This window comes from Symphalangus syndactylus, chromosome 7, assembly GCF_028878055.3.
Source record: "Symphalangus syndactylus isolate Jambi chromosome 7, NHGRI_mSymSyn1-v2.1_pri, whole genome shotgun sequence".
In the NCBI taxonomy this organism is placed as follows: domain Eukaryota; kingdom Metazoa; phylum Chordata; class Mammalia; order Primates; family Hylobatidae; genus Symphalangus; species Symphalangus syndactylus.
Genome location: NC_072429.2, coordinates 118,559,476 through 118,575,612, shown reverse-complemented (window position 1 = coordinate 118,575,612; position 16,137 = coordinate 118,559,476). Strand labels below are relative to the sequence as shown.

The window sequence follows — 16,137 nt, the reverse complement described above, 5'->3', positions numbered from 1 at the left end:
TAATGACAGGGCTCCTGGTCTGTTAAGGAAACAAGCTTTACTTTGCTCTTTTTATTTGGATGATATTCCCTAAAATTTTTCTCTAGTGATAATGGAAGATGTCTCATTACTTTTAGTGTTCTAAATCAGCAGTTTCATGGAAGACAGTTTTTCCACGGACCAGGGGGGCAGAGGGGGTTTTGGATGAAACTTCCGCCTCGATCATCAGGCATTAGATTCTCATAAGTAGTGTGCGACCTAGATCTCTTGCATGCACAGTTCACAATAGAGTTTGGGCTCCTATGAGAATCTAGTGCTGCTGGTGATCTGACAGGAGGCAGAGCTCAGAAGGTAATGCTTGCTCACCTGCTACTCACCTCCTGCTGTGTGGCCTGGTTCCCAACAGGCCACAGACCTGTGTATATATTATATTTATAATATAAAGAATGAAAAGGAAGTTATAAAAGAGAATCTTTTCAAAGGTTAGGCTAGGAAATTGGGAAAGATGGAATGTATTTAAAGTTTTTCATTCAACTAGAACCATAGCTCTGTTGGCCATGGCCACTTAGTAAATGCTTGACTGATAATTGACTACTATACTTGACTATCCCTGCTTTTTTGCTTAGTTTTAGAATCTTGATTACTCTTTAAGAGAGGTGATTTTCAATATTTTTTGCTTCTGTTTATCCTCTGAATTACTCAAAAAGAATTTGAAATTTATTTTAGAGTTTTATTAGACAAAAGTTTTAGAAAGTAGCTAACGAAATTAGCATGAAGGATAAACAAGTATAGGATGGTGGATACTCACTGTTAAGTTACTGCACAATTCCTAGAGGAAAACTGCAGATTTGTCTCTTACATTTCTGACTGCCATAGCAAAGAGGGTTTTTAAGATTCGTAAGACATGACAAAAACATACCAATTATTCAGAAGAAATGTTTATTGGCCGTTAGATATGAAAAAGACAAGTGAAAGATGTTATTTTTAAAGAGAACTTTGGGAAAGGCAGATAGCTAAGGCCTTTAGCATGCTCCTAGATGCTTCTGTTACTTATTTCTAAAATAACTTTCTTTAATGAACCAATAAAGCTAAAACAGAAATTAAATATAGCAGTTTTGAAATTAAAAGTGAAACATCAAATTCAGTGGTAAATTTGATTTTACCATTGATTTCACATACAAGTATGTCTTAACACCGAAAGAAGTACTATTTAATCACGTTTTCTTATTATTTGTTTTAAAGTTAAGGTGCCATGCCCTCCCTATTTTTGATTGAAAGAGTGTGCTTACAGGCCTGGTGTGGTGGCTCACGCCTGTAATCCCAGCACTCTGGGAGGTCGAGGCGGGCAGATCACGAGATCAGGAGATCGAGACCATCCTGGCTAACACAGTGAAACCCCGTCTCTACTAAAAAAAAAAAAAAAAAATACAAAAAATTAGCCGGGTGTAGTAGTGGGTGCCTGTAGTCCCAGTTACTTGGGAGGCTGAGGCAGGAGAATGGCGTGAACCCGGGAGGCGGAGCTTGCAGTGAGCCGAGATTGCGCCACTGCACCCCAGCCTGGGTGACAAAGTGAGACTCCGTCTCAAAAAAACAAAAAAGAGTGTGCTACAATGGTTGAGATTCAGCTCCTTTGAACTGTAGAGGAATATAAGGAAAAGAAACATTTGGATAAGAGGCTGAAAGGCATTTCTATCTATTTTATCCAACTGTTAGCTGACATGTTACATTACGTATACTAACAATTTAAAAACATACTGGTTATGTAACCTGTATAAGCGGCTGTCTTTTTGCTTTACTATTTGTCGGTAAAATAATTCAGCACTTGAAGTTTTTCTACATATATTTTGTGTGTGAATCTTATGGATTGTAGATAGATTGTAGATTGTCTCCACAGGAGCTACACTTTGGTGTTTTTGTTTTTGCTGTACTTCTCTTAGAAAAAGTTAAATGTAGACTTTGTCAGAGAAACTGTCTCTGTGGATGGGTAACCTAGCTCTTTTTCCTCTTTGTTTTGTTCCTAGATAGGCTTTGCCTCTTTTTCTTTTCTTCTTTTTTTTTAAGACCAAGTCTCGGCCGGGTGCGGTGGCTCATGCCTTTAATCCCAGCCGAGGCAGGCGGATCACGAGGTCAGGAGATCGAGACCATCCTGGCTAACACGGTGACACCCTGTCTCTACTAAAAATACAAAAATTAGCCGGGCATGGTGGCGGGTGCCTGTAGTCCCAGCTACTCGGGAGGCTGAGGCAGGAGAATGGCGTGAACCCGGGAGGCGGAGCGTGCAGTGAGCAGAGATACAGCCACTGCACTCCAACCTGGGCGACAGAGCGAGACTCCGTCTCAAAAAAAAAAAAGACCAAGTCCCGCTCTGTCGTCCAGGCTGGAGTGCAATGGTGCAATCTCTGATCACTGCAACCTCCTCCTCCCAGGATCAAGCGATCCTCCTGCCTCACCCTCCCAAGTAGCTGGGATTACAGGCACAGGCCACTACACCTGGCTAATTTTTGTATTTTTAGTAGAGACAGGGTTTCACCATATTGGTCAGGTTGATCTCGAACTTACGACCTTGTGATCTGCCTGCCTCGGACTCCCAAACTTCTGGGATTACAGGCGTGAGCCACCGCACCTGGCGAGGCTTTGCCACTTTGAGAAGCCACCCCCGCCCCACTTTTTTTTTTTTTTTTAAGACAAGAGTCTTGCTCTGTCACCCAGGCTGGAGTGCAGTGACACGATCTCGGCTCACTGCAACCTCCACCTCCCAGGTTCAAGCGATTTTCCTGTCTCAGCTTCCCTAGTAGGTGGGACTACAGGCGTGCGCCACCACACCTGGCTAATTTTTTTTTTTTTTTTTTTTTGTATTTTTGGTAGAGACAGCGGTTCACCACATTGGCCAGGCTGGTCTCGAACTCCTGACCTCGTGATCCGCCTGCCTCAGCCTCCCAAAGTGCTGGGATTACAGGCATGAGCCACCACATCCAGCCAAGAAGCCCTTTTTTATTTTACTTGAAATGTCCCAACTTTTCTCAGTGTCAAAAATGAGTTTAATTTCCACCAAGGAGGGGCAGCGGAAATGAAATTATCTATTTTAGTACATAAATGAAGTAGTTATCCAGTTATAATGATTTTTTTAAATTGCTGTGTTTTTTTTTTTAAAGATTTTGTAGATTCTGTATTTTAATGCAGACTTCTACGTGGAGTTTAAAATTGTTTCATTAATGTCACATAATAGAAATTGGTGATTTCCTTATTGATTATGGTTAAGTAATAGCAATAGTTTAACTCAGCTACAATGCTGCATTGCCAGTTGGTTTATTAGTATTAGAATTAAGTTATCTTAGAGTTGGAGGGACATTAGAGTTTATTTAGTTTAAACTTCAACATGAAGCCTTACTATTTCATCTTCTACTTGAATACTTCCAGTTCGGCAGGGCTCATAATTTGTTTTTCTTAATTTTTTTATTTTTATATTTTTAAAGACAGAGCCTTGCTCTGTCACCCAGGCTGGAATGCAGTGGTGCGATCATAGCTTACTGCAGCCTTGAACTCCTGCACTCAAGCCATCATCTACCTTAGCTTCTCGAGTAGCTGGGACAATATGTGCATGCCACCATGTTGGTTAATTAATTTATTTTTTATTTTTTACCGGATGCTCACTATGTTGCCTAAACTGGTTTTGAACTCCTGGCCTCAAGTGGTCCTTCTGCCTTGGTCTCCTAAAGTGCTGCAATTACAGGCGTGAGCCACCATGCCTGGTCCTCATTATATTTTAACGCACCCCTTTCATTATTTCTAAATGCTGGAAAGTTCTTTATTACATTGAGCTACAGTTTGTTTTGCCTTAATAGTCACAAGCTTAATCCTAATTAAATAAATACCTTTCCCCTAAGTTTTCTCTTCTTCAGGCTACAGAATTATTGAGGTTATTCTCGACCATTCCTCATGTTAGAAACTCTTTCTCAATTTATTTCCATCCTCTTTGTCCTTCTCTGGATAATCTCAGATTTGATACTGTGTTTTCTTAAATGTGGTAATCCCAGAACTCTAGATATGGTTCTTCCTATTTGGACTAATCAGTGTATACATTCCAGTGGATCCATTTTGTACTTTATCTAGATACAGTATTTCTAGTAGCTTGAAACTCATTCGCCTTTTAAAAGTTGTTTTAGGATTAAAAATCACAAACCAAATATCCACTGTCCTCAAGAGAATCACCTAACACCCATAAGGATTCTTGTAGACTCACGGTAAAGGGGTAGCTATTCTTTTATATCAGATAGCAGGAGTAGCTTTTCTTTTATATCAGATAAAACACATTAAAGCAACATAGTCATTTGTTAAAAGAAGATATACAAATAGCCAACACATATAAAGCAATTCTTAACATCACTAATGATCAGGGAAATGCAAATTAAAACCACAATGACATACACCTTATCCCAGCCAGAATGGCCATTATGAAACAGTAAAAACAAAAACAAAAAAAAACCAGATGTTGGCATGGATATGGTAAAAAGGGAATGCTTATACACTGTTGGTGGGAAGTAAATTAGTACAACCTGTGTGGAAAACAGTATGGAGTGTTCAAGTAGATCTACCATTTGATCTAGCGTTCTTACTACTGGCTATCTCTTCAAAGGAAAATAAGTCCCTATGTCAAAAAAGACATCTACATGTCTATGTTTATTGTAGCACCATTCACAATTGCAAAGATATGGAACCAGCCTAAGTCCACATTAACTGATGAGTGGATAAAGGAAATGTGGTATGTGTACGTGTGTGTGTGTGTGTATATACATGTGTATATACACACACACATACACCACATATATACATACACACACACACACACACCCCATGGAATACTACTCAGCCATAAAAAAATAATGAAATGTGTTTTGTAGCAACGTGGCTGGAACTGGAGGCCAGTATTCTGAGTGAAGTAACTCGGAAATGGAAAGCCAAATACCATATGTTCTCATTTTTTGTTTGTATGTTGAAATCTAAACCATCAGATTATTTGAGACTAAGCTATGGGTATATGAAGACATACAGAGTGATAGAAGTTGATATTGAAGACTCAGAAGCAGGGAGGAGGGCGAGATTTAAAAAATGATATTGGGTACAGTGTACACTACTTGGGCAACAGGTACACTAAAATCTCAAACATTCCTGTTGTAAAATTCATCTATGTAACCAAAAACCACTTGTACACAAAAAGCTATTGAAATGAAAAAAAAAAAAATGAGGTGGCAATCACATTTGGCTCCCAAACTGCTTGTTATCGCCCAGGTAGTTAGTTAACCTAACAATGTCACATAGCATACTATAACCCACAGAGTTATAATATAGTATTTTAAGCTATAGCTTAAAAATATATAGCCAATCACTAATCAATGCTATTTCTTTAAACCAATGAGAATCCCTGACAGACAGTGTTGTGTCAACCCACTTCCTGTCCCTCTTTTTTGTCTTTAAAAACTTGCATGCAACAAAGTTTAAATGGAGGCCATATCCAAGGTTACTTGGGTGAGTCTTCTGAGCAGCTGTCGTCACTTTGGCTCACGTAAACTCTCTAAATTAAAAAAAAAAAAAAAAAAAGTTGCATTTGTAGTTAGATCAAATTTGAGCTTGTAAGCAGTGAAACCCCTAGGCTTTTTCATAGGAAAACCTGGTAAGGTAGATTTTTCACTCAGCAGCCTTATGTCATGGTTCCAGGTTAAATTTTGTTTTGGTTATTTTTAGAGTCATCCTTATTCATTGTGGTTTTGGCTTATTACTTTAATTTTTCAGTTTGTGAAAATTTATCGAGCTGTTTACTAGGGTGTGTGTAGCTTTCTGATTTACCTCCATAAAAGTTTACTTCTATAAAAAATTTTTTAAATAGAGGGAAAGTTTACAAATAATTGAAACTGAAGTTTTATAAAATCTGCACCTATAGTTTTAAGAGGCAAATGTTCTTTATTTGATAAATGATTATCAGATTATATTAATTTAATATGGATATTTAAAATTCTTAGAGAAAATTATATCTATTCCCTTAATTTACTAATTTTTCAATATCTCTCTATTGCATTTCTTCTCTTTAAGTTGCATTTCCATAAGGAGGATTGAGAGATGGAGATGGTAGAGGTTATAGGGCAAGGACATATTAAATATTTTGTAGTCATTATTATTCTGAAAATTGGAAACACATTATAATTTTACACTGTAATTTTTGACTTCTATGAAGTTATTATGAAAGAAAACATTTGATTTGTGTATTGAAATCTAAACCATCAGATTATTTGAGACTGGCTTCCCAGTTGATTCCATTTATAATGACTCACTCATGTTATTTGGACCACTTCACCTTTTCTCAGGAAATGAGATTAAATGAAAATAATTTCCCATAAAAAAACAAATAACTCTAATATGTAATGTTTAAATCTGGCTTTCTTTTTGTACAATAGTTATTTTATTTTTGCATTTCCCTGATAACAGGGTGGAATACAAGTTTTGCAATCATCAAATTTTATGTTTTTGAAATTTTATTGAAAATAAATTACACTCTATAGATAAAATAGTCCTTAAAATTAGATGGTGTATTAAGTAAGTGCTGACAAGGATTTGGAGCAACTGGCACTTTCAGATCTTGCTGATGGCAATGCAGAATGGTACAATGTTTCTTCTGAAACAGTTTTGTAGATTTTTAGAAAGTTAAATGTGTTTACCATATGACTCAGTAGTCCCATTGTTAGATATTTGTACTACAGAGATGAAGCTTATATTCACACAAAAACCTGTACACAAATGTTCGTAACAGTTTTGTTTCACACTTCCAAAGCTGAAAATAACCTAAATGCCCTTCAGCTGGTCAATGGATCAACAAACTGGTACAGTCTATACAATATAATACCACTCAATGGCAAAAGGATCAAATTATTAATATATGTAACAACTTGGGTGAATTTCAAAAACCTAGTGACACAAGCCAGTCTCAAAGGGTAGGATTCTATGTGATTCCATTTATTTGACACAAAGGATAGCATAAGGGACTTTTTGGGGTTTATAGAACTGTTCTATATCCTGATTTTGGTGGTGAACTGAATCTGTACATATGTTAAAATTTATACAACTGTAGACCCCCAAAAAAGGTTTTTTTATTGTATGATAATTTAAAAAAACAAGCATACCTCCTTTATTGTGCTTTGCTCTATTGTGCCTTACAGATACTGTTTTTTTTACAAATTGAAGATTTGTGATAACCTTACATATGCCATTTTCCCAACAACACGTGCTCATTTCATGTCTCTGTCACATTTTTGTAATTCTTGCAGTATTTCAAACTTTTTCATTATTATATCTGTTAAGGTAATCTGTGATCAGAGATCTTTGGTATTACAGTTGTAATTGTTTTTGGGACGCCACAGATGGCATCCATATAAGATGGCAAACTTAAATGATAAACATTGTGTGTGTTCTGACTACTCCGTGGACCAGCTGTTCCCTGTCTCTGTCCCCCTCCTCGGGCCTCCCTATTTGCTGAGACACACAATATTGAAATTAGGTCAATTAATAACCCTACAATGGCCTCTGAGCATGCAAGTGAAAGGAAGAGTCTCGTATCTTTCACTGTAAACCAAAAGCTATAGAAATGGTTAAGCTTAGGGAGGAAGGCCAAAAGCTAGACCTCTTGGCCCCAGTTAGCTAAGTTGCGACTGCAAAGGAAAAGTTCTTGAAGGAAATTAAAAGTACTGCTCCAGTGAATACACAAATGATAAGAAAATGAAACAGCCTTATTGCTGATGCGGAGAAGGTTTTAAAGATCTGGATAGAAGATCAAACCAGCCACACCATCCCTTCAGGCCAAGCCTAATCCAGAGCAAGGCCCTAACTCTCTTCAGTTCTGTGAATGCTGAGAGGTGAGGAAGCTGCAGAAGAACATTCTGAAGCTAGGAGAGGCTGGTTCATGAGGTTTAAGAAAAGAAACTTTGTCCGTAACATGAAAGTGCAAGGTGAAGCAACAAGTGCTAATGTAGAAGCTGCAGCAAGTTATCCAGAAGATTTAGCTAAGGTTTTTGATGAAGGTTGCTACACTAAGCAACAGATTTTCAGTGTAGATGAAACAGCCTTCTACTAGAAGAAGATGCCATCAGGAACTTTCCCAGCTAAAAAGAAGTCAGTGCCTGGCTTCAAAGGACAGGCTGACTCTTTTATTAGGGGCTAATGCAGCTGGGAACTCTTAAGTTAAAGCCAGTGCTCATTTACCATTCCAAAAAATCCTACGGCCCTTAACAATTATGCTAAATCTATTCTTCCTGTTCTCTATAAATGAAGCAACAAAGCCTGGATAACAACAGGTGTTCACAGTATGGCTTACTGAATTGAATATTTTAAGCCCACTGTTGAGATTACTGGTCAGAAGAAGAGTCCTTTCAATATGGTACTGCTTATTGACAAGACACCTGGTTACCCAAGAGCTCTGATGGAGATGTACTAGATTAATACTGTTTTTATGTGTGCTAACGTAACATCTATTCTGCAGCCTATGGATTAAGGAGTAATTTCTACTTTCAAGTCTTATTATTTAAGAAATGCATTTCATAAGGTGATAGCTGCCATAGATAGTGATTCCTCTGAGGGATCTGGACAAAGTCAGTTGAAACCCTGAAAAGGATTCACCATTCTGGATGCCATTAAGGACATTCATGATTTAGGGAGGAGGTCAAAACATCAACATGAGCAAGAGTTTGGAAGAAGTTGATTCCAAACCTCATGGATGACTTTGAGGGGTTTAGAGAAGGAAGTAACTGCAGTTGTGGTAGAAATAGCAATGAAACTAGAATTAGAAGTGGAGCCTAAAGGTAAGACTGAATTGCTGCAATCTCATGATAACAACTTTAATGGATGGAGGAGTTGCTTCTTACGAATGAGCAAAGAAAGTGGTTTCTTGAGATGGGATCTACTGGTGAAGATGCTCTGAACATTTTTGGAATGTCAGTGTTCATTGTCATTGTCAACAATGTTTATTTAACAGAAAGAAATGTATATTGAGAAGTCTTTTCACTTCCAGAACTCTGTGCTTTGTAGTTGTTACCTTGAATAGTTGTTAAAGCCATAGTTATATTATATCCTTCCTAATTGGTAGAGAGATTGATGAAGATAGAGAGGGAATGGCCTCTGTCAAGTTAAGAGTCTATAGCCTTAATGTTTCTTTAATGGCTTTTCTCATTTTATTTTTCCTTTAATTATTCTGTAGAGTATGTGGAACTTGTCTTTTTATTTTTATTTTTTAATTTTTTTGAGAAAAAGTCTCACTCTGTTGCCCAGGTTGGAGTGCAGTGGTGCAACCTCAGCTCACTGCAACCTCTGCCTCCCAGGCTCAAGCGATTCTCGTGCCTCAGCCTCCCGAGTAGCTGGGATTACAGGCATGCACCACCACGCCTGGCTAATTTTTGTATTTTTAGTAGAGAGGGTTTCGCCATATTGACCAGGCTGCACTTGAACTCCTGTTCTCAGGTGATCCACCACCTCGGACTCCCAAAGTGCTGGGATCACAGGCATGAGCCACCATGTCCAGCTAAAACTTGTCTTTTAACTAGATGAAAAAATTATTAAGCTATGGGAACGTCACTAATTTCACCTTGTGGCTACACCTAATGGCAGGATGGCAGACATAAAGGTGTACAATGAGGATGTGGCTCATGGTGTTTATGTATTTCATCTTGTATTCTTGCCCTTCCCATTCCATGTCTTTTTCCTGTCTTTTATTTCTTTCGTTTTAAACTAATTTCAGCCAGGAAATGTAATATGTGTATATGTACACATATAAGTTGCTTTTATGGAGTACGATTTAAAAACCAGTTGGGAACAACATTTCACATTTCCATAAGACTTTGTCGTATTGTTTTCATCAAATGGGAAATAAGGTCAGATAACTGTGGAACAAATATTTATGTAGTAGTCTCTCCTGACATAGTGAATGTAACAGTGAGCCTGCTGAAAATTCTCTGCTTCATTAAGCTTACATTGTGATGCACTAATGGGTGGAGGTAGGTGCTATTACATTTTGAGGAAGTGAGTCCCATCCTGATTTGTTTTAGACATGTTAATTTTTGTCAAATTATAAAGCTTGTTGAATCCATTCAATTTTTTGCCACATTGATAGGGAATAATTATTTATTCAATGCTTCACGTATTCTTTATATTTGTATCAAAAAAGTATTGGCTTTGGCATTCCAAAATTAATGAAGAATGTGATAGTCATAATAGTCATGTAACTTGGTGAGTAGAATATATATTCTGTTGTATTCATAGATTAATAGTTTTAACATGGTGAGTAGAACAAACCATTACTTGGCTAAAGAGTGTTTTTAGAAATTATATAAGAAGATAAAATGCTTACAAATAATTGGTATCAAATGATATTTAAGAAAATGCTCAGAGGCCAGGCGTGGTAGCTCATGCCTGTAATCCCAGCACTTTGGGAGGCCAAGGTGAATGGATCACTAGAGGTTAGGAGTTCGAGACCAGCCTGACCAAATGGTGAAAACACCATCTCTACAAAAAATACAAAAATTAGCCGGTTGTGGTGGTGGGTGCCTGTAATCCTAGCTACTCTGGAGCCTGAGGGATGAGAATGCTTGAACCTGGAGGTGGAGGTTGCAGTGAGTTGAGATGGTGCCACTGAACTCTGGCCTGGGCAACAGAGTGAGACTTCATCTAAAAAAAAAAAAAAAAAAAAGAAAAAAAAAGAAAGAAAAAGAAAATGCTTGGGAAGATATATGTCTTATTATTAAAAGTTGGCTCTTTTTTTTCCCCAGGAGAAACCTCAATTATTTTTCCAATGCTTATGCAGCTGCGGTTAGTGCTGTGGACCCTGATGCAGGAAATGGAGAACTTTGCATTAAGGTTCCATCAGAGCTATGGAAACACGTTGATGGTAAAGCACCAAGAGTATATTGACTGTACACTAAAATCATGTTAGATTCAGAGACTAGAGAATTTTACATGAAAACTAATGATGCTGGCCAGGCACGGTGCCTCATGCTTGTAATCCCAGCACTTTGGGAGGCTGAGGCGGGTGGATCACCTAAGATCAGGAGTTCAAGACCAGCCTGGCCAACATGGCAAAACCCCATCTCTACTAAAAATACAAAAATTATCCCGGCATGGTGGTGGGCGTATGTAATCCCAGCTACTCAGGAGGCTGAGGCAGAATTGCTTGAACCCAGGAGGTGGAGATTGCAGTGAGCTGAGATCACACCCCTGCACTCCAACCTGTGCAACAGAGTGAGACTCTTGTTTAAAAAGAAAGAAAACACTAATGATGTCAAAATTGATTGTAAATTAACCAGTTGAAATATACAGAATGGGTTGGAAGCTCTTTTTCTTATTAAGGATCACTGGCTAATAGGATAATATCATTTCAGGGCTGTGAAAAAAGCAATTTATTTCACTGTTGTTTTTTAAAGCAAAAAAAAAAAATTTTTTTTTGTTTTTTTGAGACGGAGTTTCGCTCTTGTCGCCCAGGGTGGAGTGCAATGGCGTCATCTTGGCTCACTGCAACCTCTGCCTCCTGAGTTCAAGTGATTCTCCTGCCACAGCCACCGAGTAACTAGGATTACAGTCTCCCACCACCACGCCTGGCTGATTTTTGTATTTTTAGTAGAGACAGGGTTTCACCATGTTGGCCAGGCTGGTCTCGATCTCATGACCTCAGGTGATCCACCCGCCTTGGCCTCCCAAAGTGCCGGGATTACAGGAGTGAGCCGCTGCGCCCGGCCGTGAAAAATATTTTTTAAAAATTATATAGATAGAACCTGCACAATATCAAATTAGTTTAGAATTACAGCATTTTGTAGCAGGAAAGATCCTGAAAAATCTGGTTAAATTCCTTCTTTTTACAGAAGAGTAATCTGAAGTCTAATGAGAGTGAGTGACCTGCCGAACTTCACTTAGCGAATTATTGGTGAAGTTAAAGCTAAAACACATGGTTACTGATACTCAGTCTCCAGACTTTTTAAACCTTCTTTGTGTCTTATATAAAGCTTTAGCCATTGTAATATTGTGTATTAGCTTCTGCCTTGCTTATTTAGCCTTATAAAAATTAATCAAGATAAGGAAGTAAAAGACTTCTTGTTTTGTTTATTGGTTTCTGTTGTGGGTGCTGGGGATGGGGTAGGGTTTGTGGAGGAACTTACCCTAATTTAGGGGACAGACGTGGAAGTCATCATTGCATTTTTAGGGTTTGGAGGTAGTGCATATGATTGTAATGCTTGGAGGGAAATTAAAATCTTATGAAAGCAACGCAGTTTATAGTGAAGAAATCAAGCATAACAAAAAACGTGATAATAATGCAAATTCTCAAGTGGTGTTCCCTACTCTGCCTCTCATCCTTGTACTCCCCAAAGTCACCTAGGGTTAAGTTTGCGGGATAATGTAATAGGAGAAAGAACTTGAAAAATAAGTGTATTAGTCTGTTTTCATGCTGCTGATAAAGACATACCTGAGACTAGGAAGAAAAAGAGGTTTAATGAACTTATAGTTTCACATGGCTGGGGAGACCTCACAATCTTGGCAGAAGGCAAGGAGGAGCAAGTCATGTCTTATGCAATGGCGGCCAGCAAAAAGAGAGAGAGCGAGCTTGTGCAGGGCAACCCCCATTTTGAAAACCATCAGATCTTGTGACACTTACTCACTATCACAAGAACAGCATGGGAAAGACTTGCCCCTGTGATTCAATTACCTCCTACCGGGTCCCTCCCATACCACATGGGAGTTATGGGAGCTGCAAGATGAGATTTGGGTGGGGACACAGAGCCAAACTATATCAGTAAGTTTGGGGTTGGATTTGGAAGGCCTAAGTGTGCAGTGTGGGAGTTTTGGACTTTTTAGGCATTGTACATTGTCAGAAATGTTGAGAGGAGAATGTGGCGTAACCAAAGGTGTATTTTGGGAAAATAATACAAGCAATAATTATAATTGATTGGAGGTAGAAAACCAATAGGAGCAGCCTGTTGAGTTAATATAGGCAGACATATGGTAAAAGTCTAAACTAGGGTAAGTAGTGTGGTTTTTCATATAAATCTCAGTCCTCAATTCCATTTCATGTTCAGCATTAAATCTTTGTCTTTATTATATAGACCACTGTAACTTACTTATGTATCAATGTATGTATGTGTTTATTTGTTGCAGAGTTAAAGGTCCTGAAGATACACATCAATTTTTCTTTGGATCAGCCCAAAGGAGGTCTTCATTTTGTGGTACCCAATGTAGAGGGAAGTATGGCAGAGAGAGGTGCTCATGTTTTCTCTTGTGGGTATCAAAATTCTACAAGGTAGGTTATAGATTCTTAAATATTTCAATTAATTTTTAAATTGCATTTTTTATGTATAAGCAAGACATACATTTAGTGTAAAACAAGAAATACTAGTTTTATTCCCTCCCAAATTTAGACTTCTTTCAAATTACTTTCTGTTAGTCATTCCTCTTAAGTTTTTTTTTTTTTTTTTTTCAGACAGAGTCTTGCTCTGTCACCCTTGTTGGAGTGCACTGGGGTGCTATCTCTGCTCATTGTAACCTGTGCCTCCTGGGTTCAAGTGATTCTCATGCCTCAGCCTACCAAGTAGCTGGTATTACAGGCATTCACCACTACACTTGCCTAATTTTTTATATTTTTAGTAGAGGTGGGGTTTCACCATGTTGGCCAGACTGGCCTTTAATTCCTGACCTCAAGTGATCCGCCCGCCTCAGCCTCCCAAAGTGCTGGGATTACAGGCATGAGCCACCATGCCCGACCCCTCCTCAATCTTAATCTCCCTTCTTCTCTCTCATTTTCATGTCTGCTGTTCTAAAATAATCATCTCACTTGATTCCTTCTTTTTTAAAAACTTTATATTGAAGTAAAACATACAGAAAATTGCACAGAATGTAAAGCTCGATGAATTTTCACAAGTCAACAAGCCCACATAATTTACACCTAGACAAAGAATATTACAAGCATTATAGAGACCTCCTCTCACCTGCTTTCATACTCTACTTCCCCACTCCACATTCTGCTACTCAACTCTGCTTATTTATTTATTTATTTTTGAAACAGAGTCTCACTCTTTTGTCCAGGCTGGAGTGCAGTGGCATCATCTTGGCTCACTGCAACCCGCACCTCTTGGGTTCCAGTGATTCTCCTGCCTATCCTCCTAAGTAGCTGGGACTACAGGCATGTGCCACCACACCTGGCTAATTATTGTATTTTTAGTAGAGACAAGGTTTCGTCATATCTTTAGTAGAGATAGCCTGTTGCGTCGACTGGAGTACAGTGGTGCAATCTTGGCTCATGCACCCTCCACCTTCCAGGTTCAAGTGATCCTCCTGCCTCAGCCTCTGGAGTAGCTGGGATTACAGGCAGATGCCACATGCCTGGCTAATTTTTGTATTTTTAGTAGAGACAGGGTTTCACCATGTTGGCCAGGCTGGTTTCGAACTCCTGACCTCAGGTAATCCACCTGCCTCAGCGTCCCATAGTGCTGGGATTACAGGTGTCAGCCACTGCGCCCAGCCTCTCCTCAGATTATTATAATAACTTTTCTAAACCAGGGATGATGTCTTACACACTTTTATGCCTCAATACTAAGTACCTACCCTGTCACATAACACCTTACCTGAACAGATGAAAGCTGACTATAAATTTTATATCTAACTTAACCAGCACTCAGTTGGAATTTATACAATGCGTTACATACTCCAAAAAAGCAGTTTTATAATTTAATGGAATAAATTCTGAATATTAATTATGCTTTATAAAACTTTTTGCTGTAAGCCTTTTTTAGTTTCTAGAAATGAATGCTGCATAAAAACTGACTAATATGCATATACAAGTTAAAATTATTTTTTAAAACACTGGAAACTAAGAATTGCTTAACTCTTTTTAGGGTTTGAACTGATGGTACCACATAATATATTTTCTTAATGTTGCCAAATAGTATTTGGAAACAGATTTTATTTTATCAGATTTTTTTCAGGTTGTACAGTAAAAAGCTTCAGTAGCCAAATAGCTAAAGGTTTTTGTTTCTTCATTTTCTAGAAATGCTAAAATAACTCGCATGTGGGGAAAACAATGTGGAGAACTCTTTGAATACCTTTTCTATACTGTCAATCTTTTTTCTAGATTTTGGTTCCCTTGTGTTGATTCATACTCTGAATTGTGTACATGGAAATTAGAATTTACAGTAGATGCTGCAATGGTTGCTGTTTCTAATGGCGATTTGGTGGAGACAGTGTATACTCATGATATGAGGAAGAAAACTTTCCATTATATGCTTACCATTCCTACAGCAGCGTCAAATATCTCCTTGGCCATTGGACCATTTGAAATACTTGTAGATCCATACATGCATGAGGTAAGTCAGAGCTCTCCCCTCTTACTCTCCTCCTGGCCCTTTACTGCTTTTAAAAAGATAGATATTGGCAAGGCATGGTGGCGCATGCCTGTAATCCCAGCACTTTGGGAGGCCAAGGTGGGCGGATCACAAGGTCATGAGATCGAGACCATCCTGGCTAACACAGTAAAACCCTGTCATTACTAAAAATACAAAAAATAAAATAAAGAAAATTTGCTCATGTAAAAAAAATTTGGTTACACCACATTCTCCTCTCAACATTTCTGACAATGTACAATGCCTAAAAAGTCCAAAACTCCCACACTGCGTACTTAGGCCTTCCAAATGCAACCCCAAACTTACTGATATAGTTTGGCTCTGTGTCCCCACCCAAATCTCATCTTGCAGCTCCCATAACTCCCATGTGGTATGGGAGGGACCTGGTAGGAGGTAACTGAATCACAGGGGCAAGTCTTTCCCATGCTGTTCTTGTGATAGTGAATAAATGTCACTTATACAAAACATGGAAATGTGCAGAAGTATTTTAAATATGAAGATTGTAAAAAGTTTTCCTTAAAACAAGCTGAGGTTGAGAAGAGTATCCTAAAAGAGGGTAACATTTAAACTCCGCTATTGGGAGTTTTTATCTCATATGAGAGGCTACCTGAACATATTATGGAGTTCTCTAAAATACAGGGCAACACAATGAAAACAAAATTTGGAAAAGAAAACATCCACTGCTATGAGTAGAAGACACCATTAAAAAGCTAGAGAAAAGAAATTAAGCATATAATTTGACCACGTA

The 16,137-nt window shown here is 38.3% G+C and overlaps 1 protein-coding gene across 5 annotated transcripts in view; it reads left to right on the top strand.

The window, feature by feature from the left end:
* TAF2 (TATA-box binding protein associated factor 2) overlaps positions 1-16,137 on the top strand; it is a 118,877-nt gene that overhangs the window by 16,444 nt on the left and 86,296 nt on the right. For all 5 annotated transcript variants that reach the window (XM_063643522.1, XM_063643523.1, XM_055287119.2 and 2 more), the window contains 3 exons: positions 10,779-10,897; positions 13,153-13,294; positions 15,122-15,353. In XM_063643522.1, the coding sequence (XP_063499592.1) occupies positions 10,779-10,897; positions 13,153-13,294; positions 15,122-15,353 (493 nt within the window). The remainder of the gene's footprint in view (positions 1-10,778; positions 10,898-13,152; positions 13,295-15,121; positions 15,354-16,137) is intronic.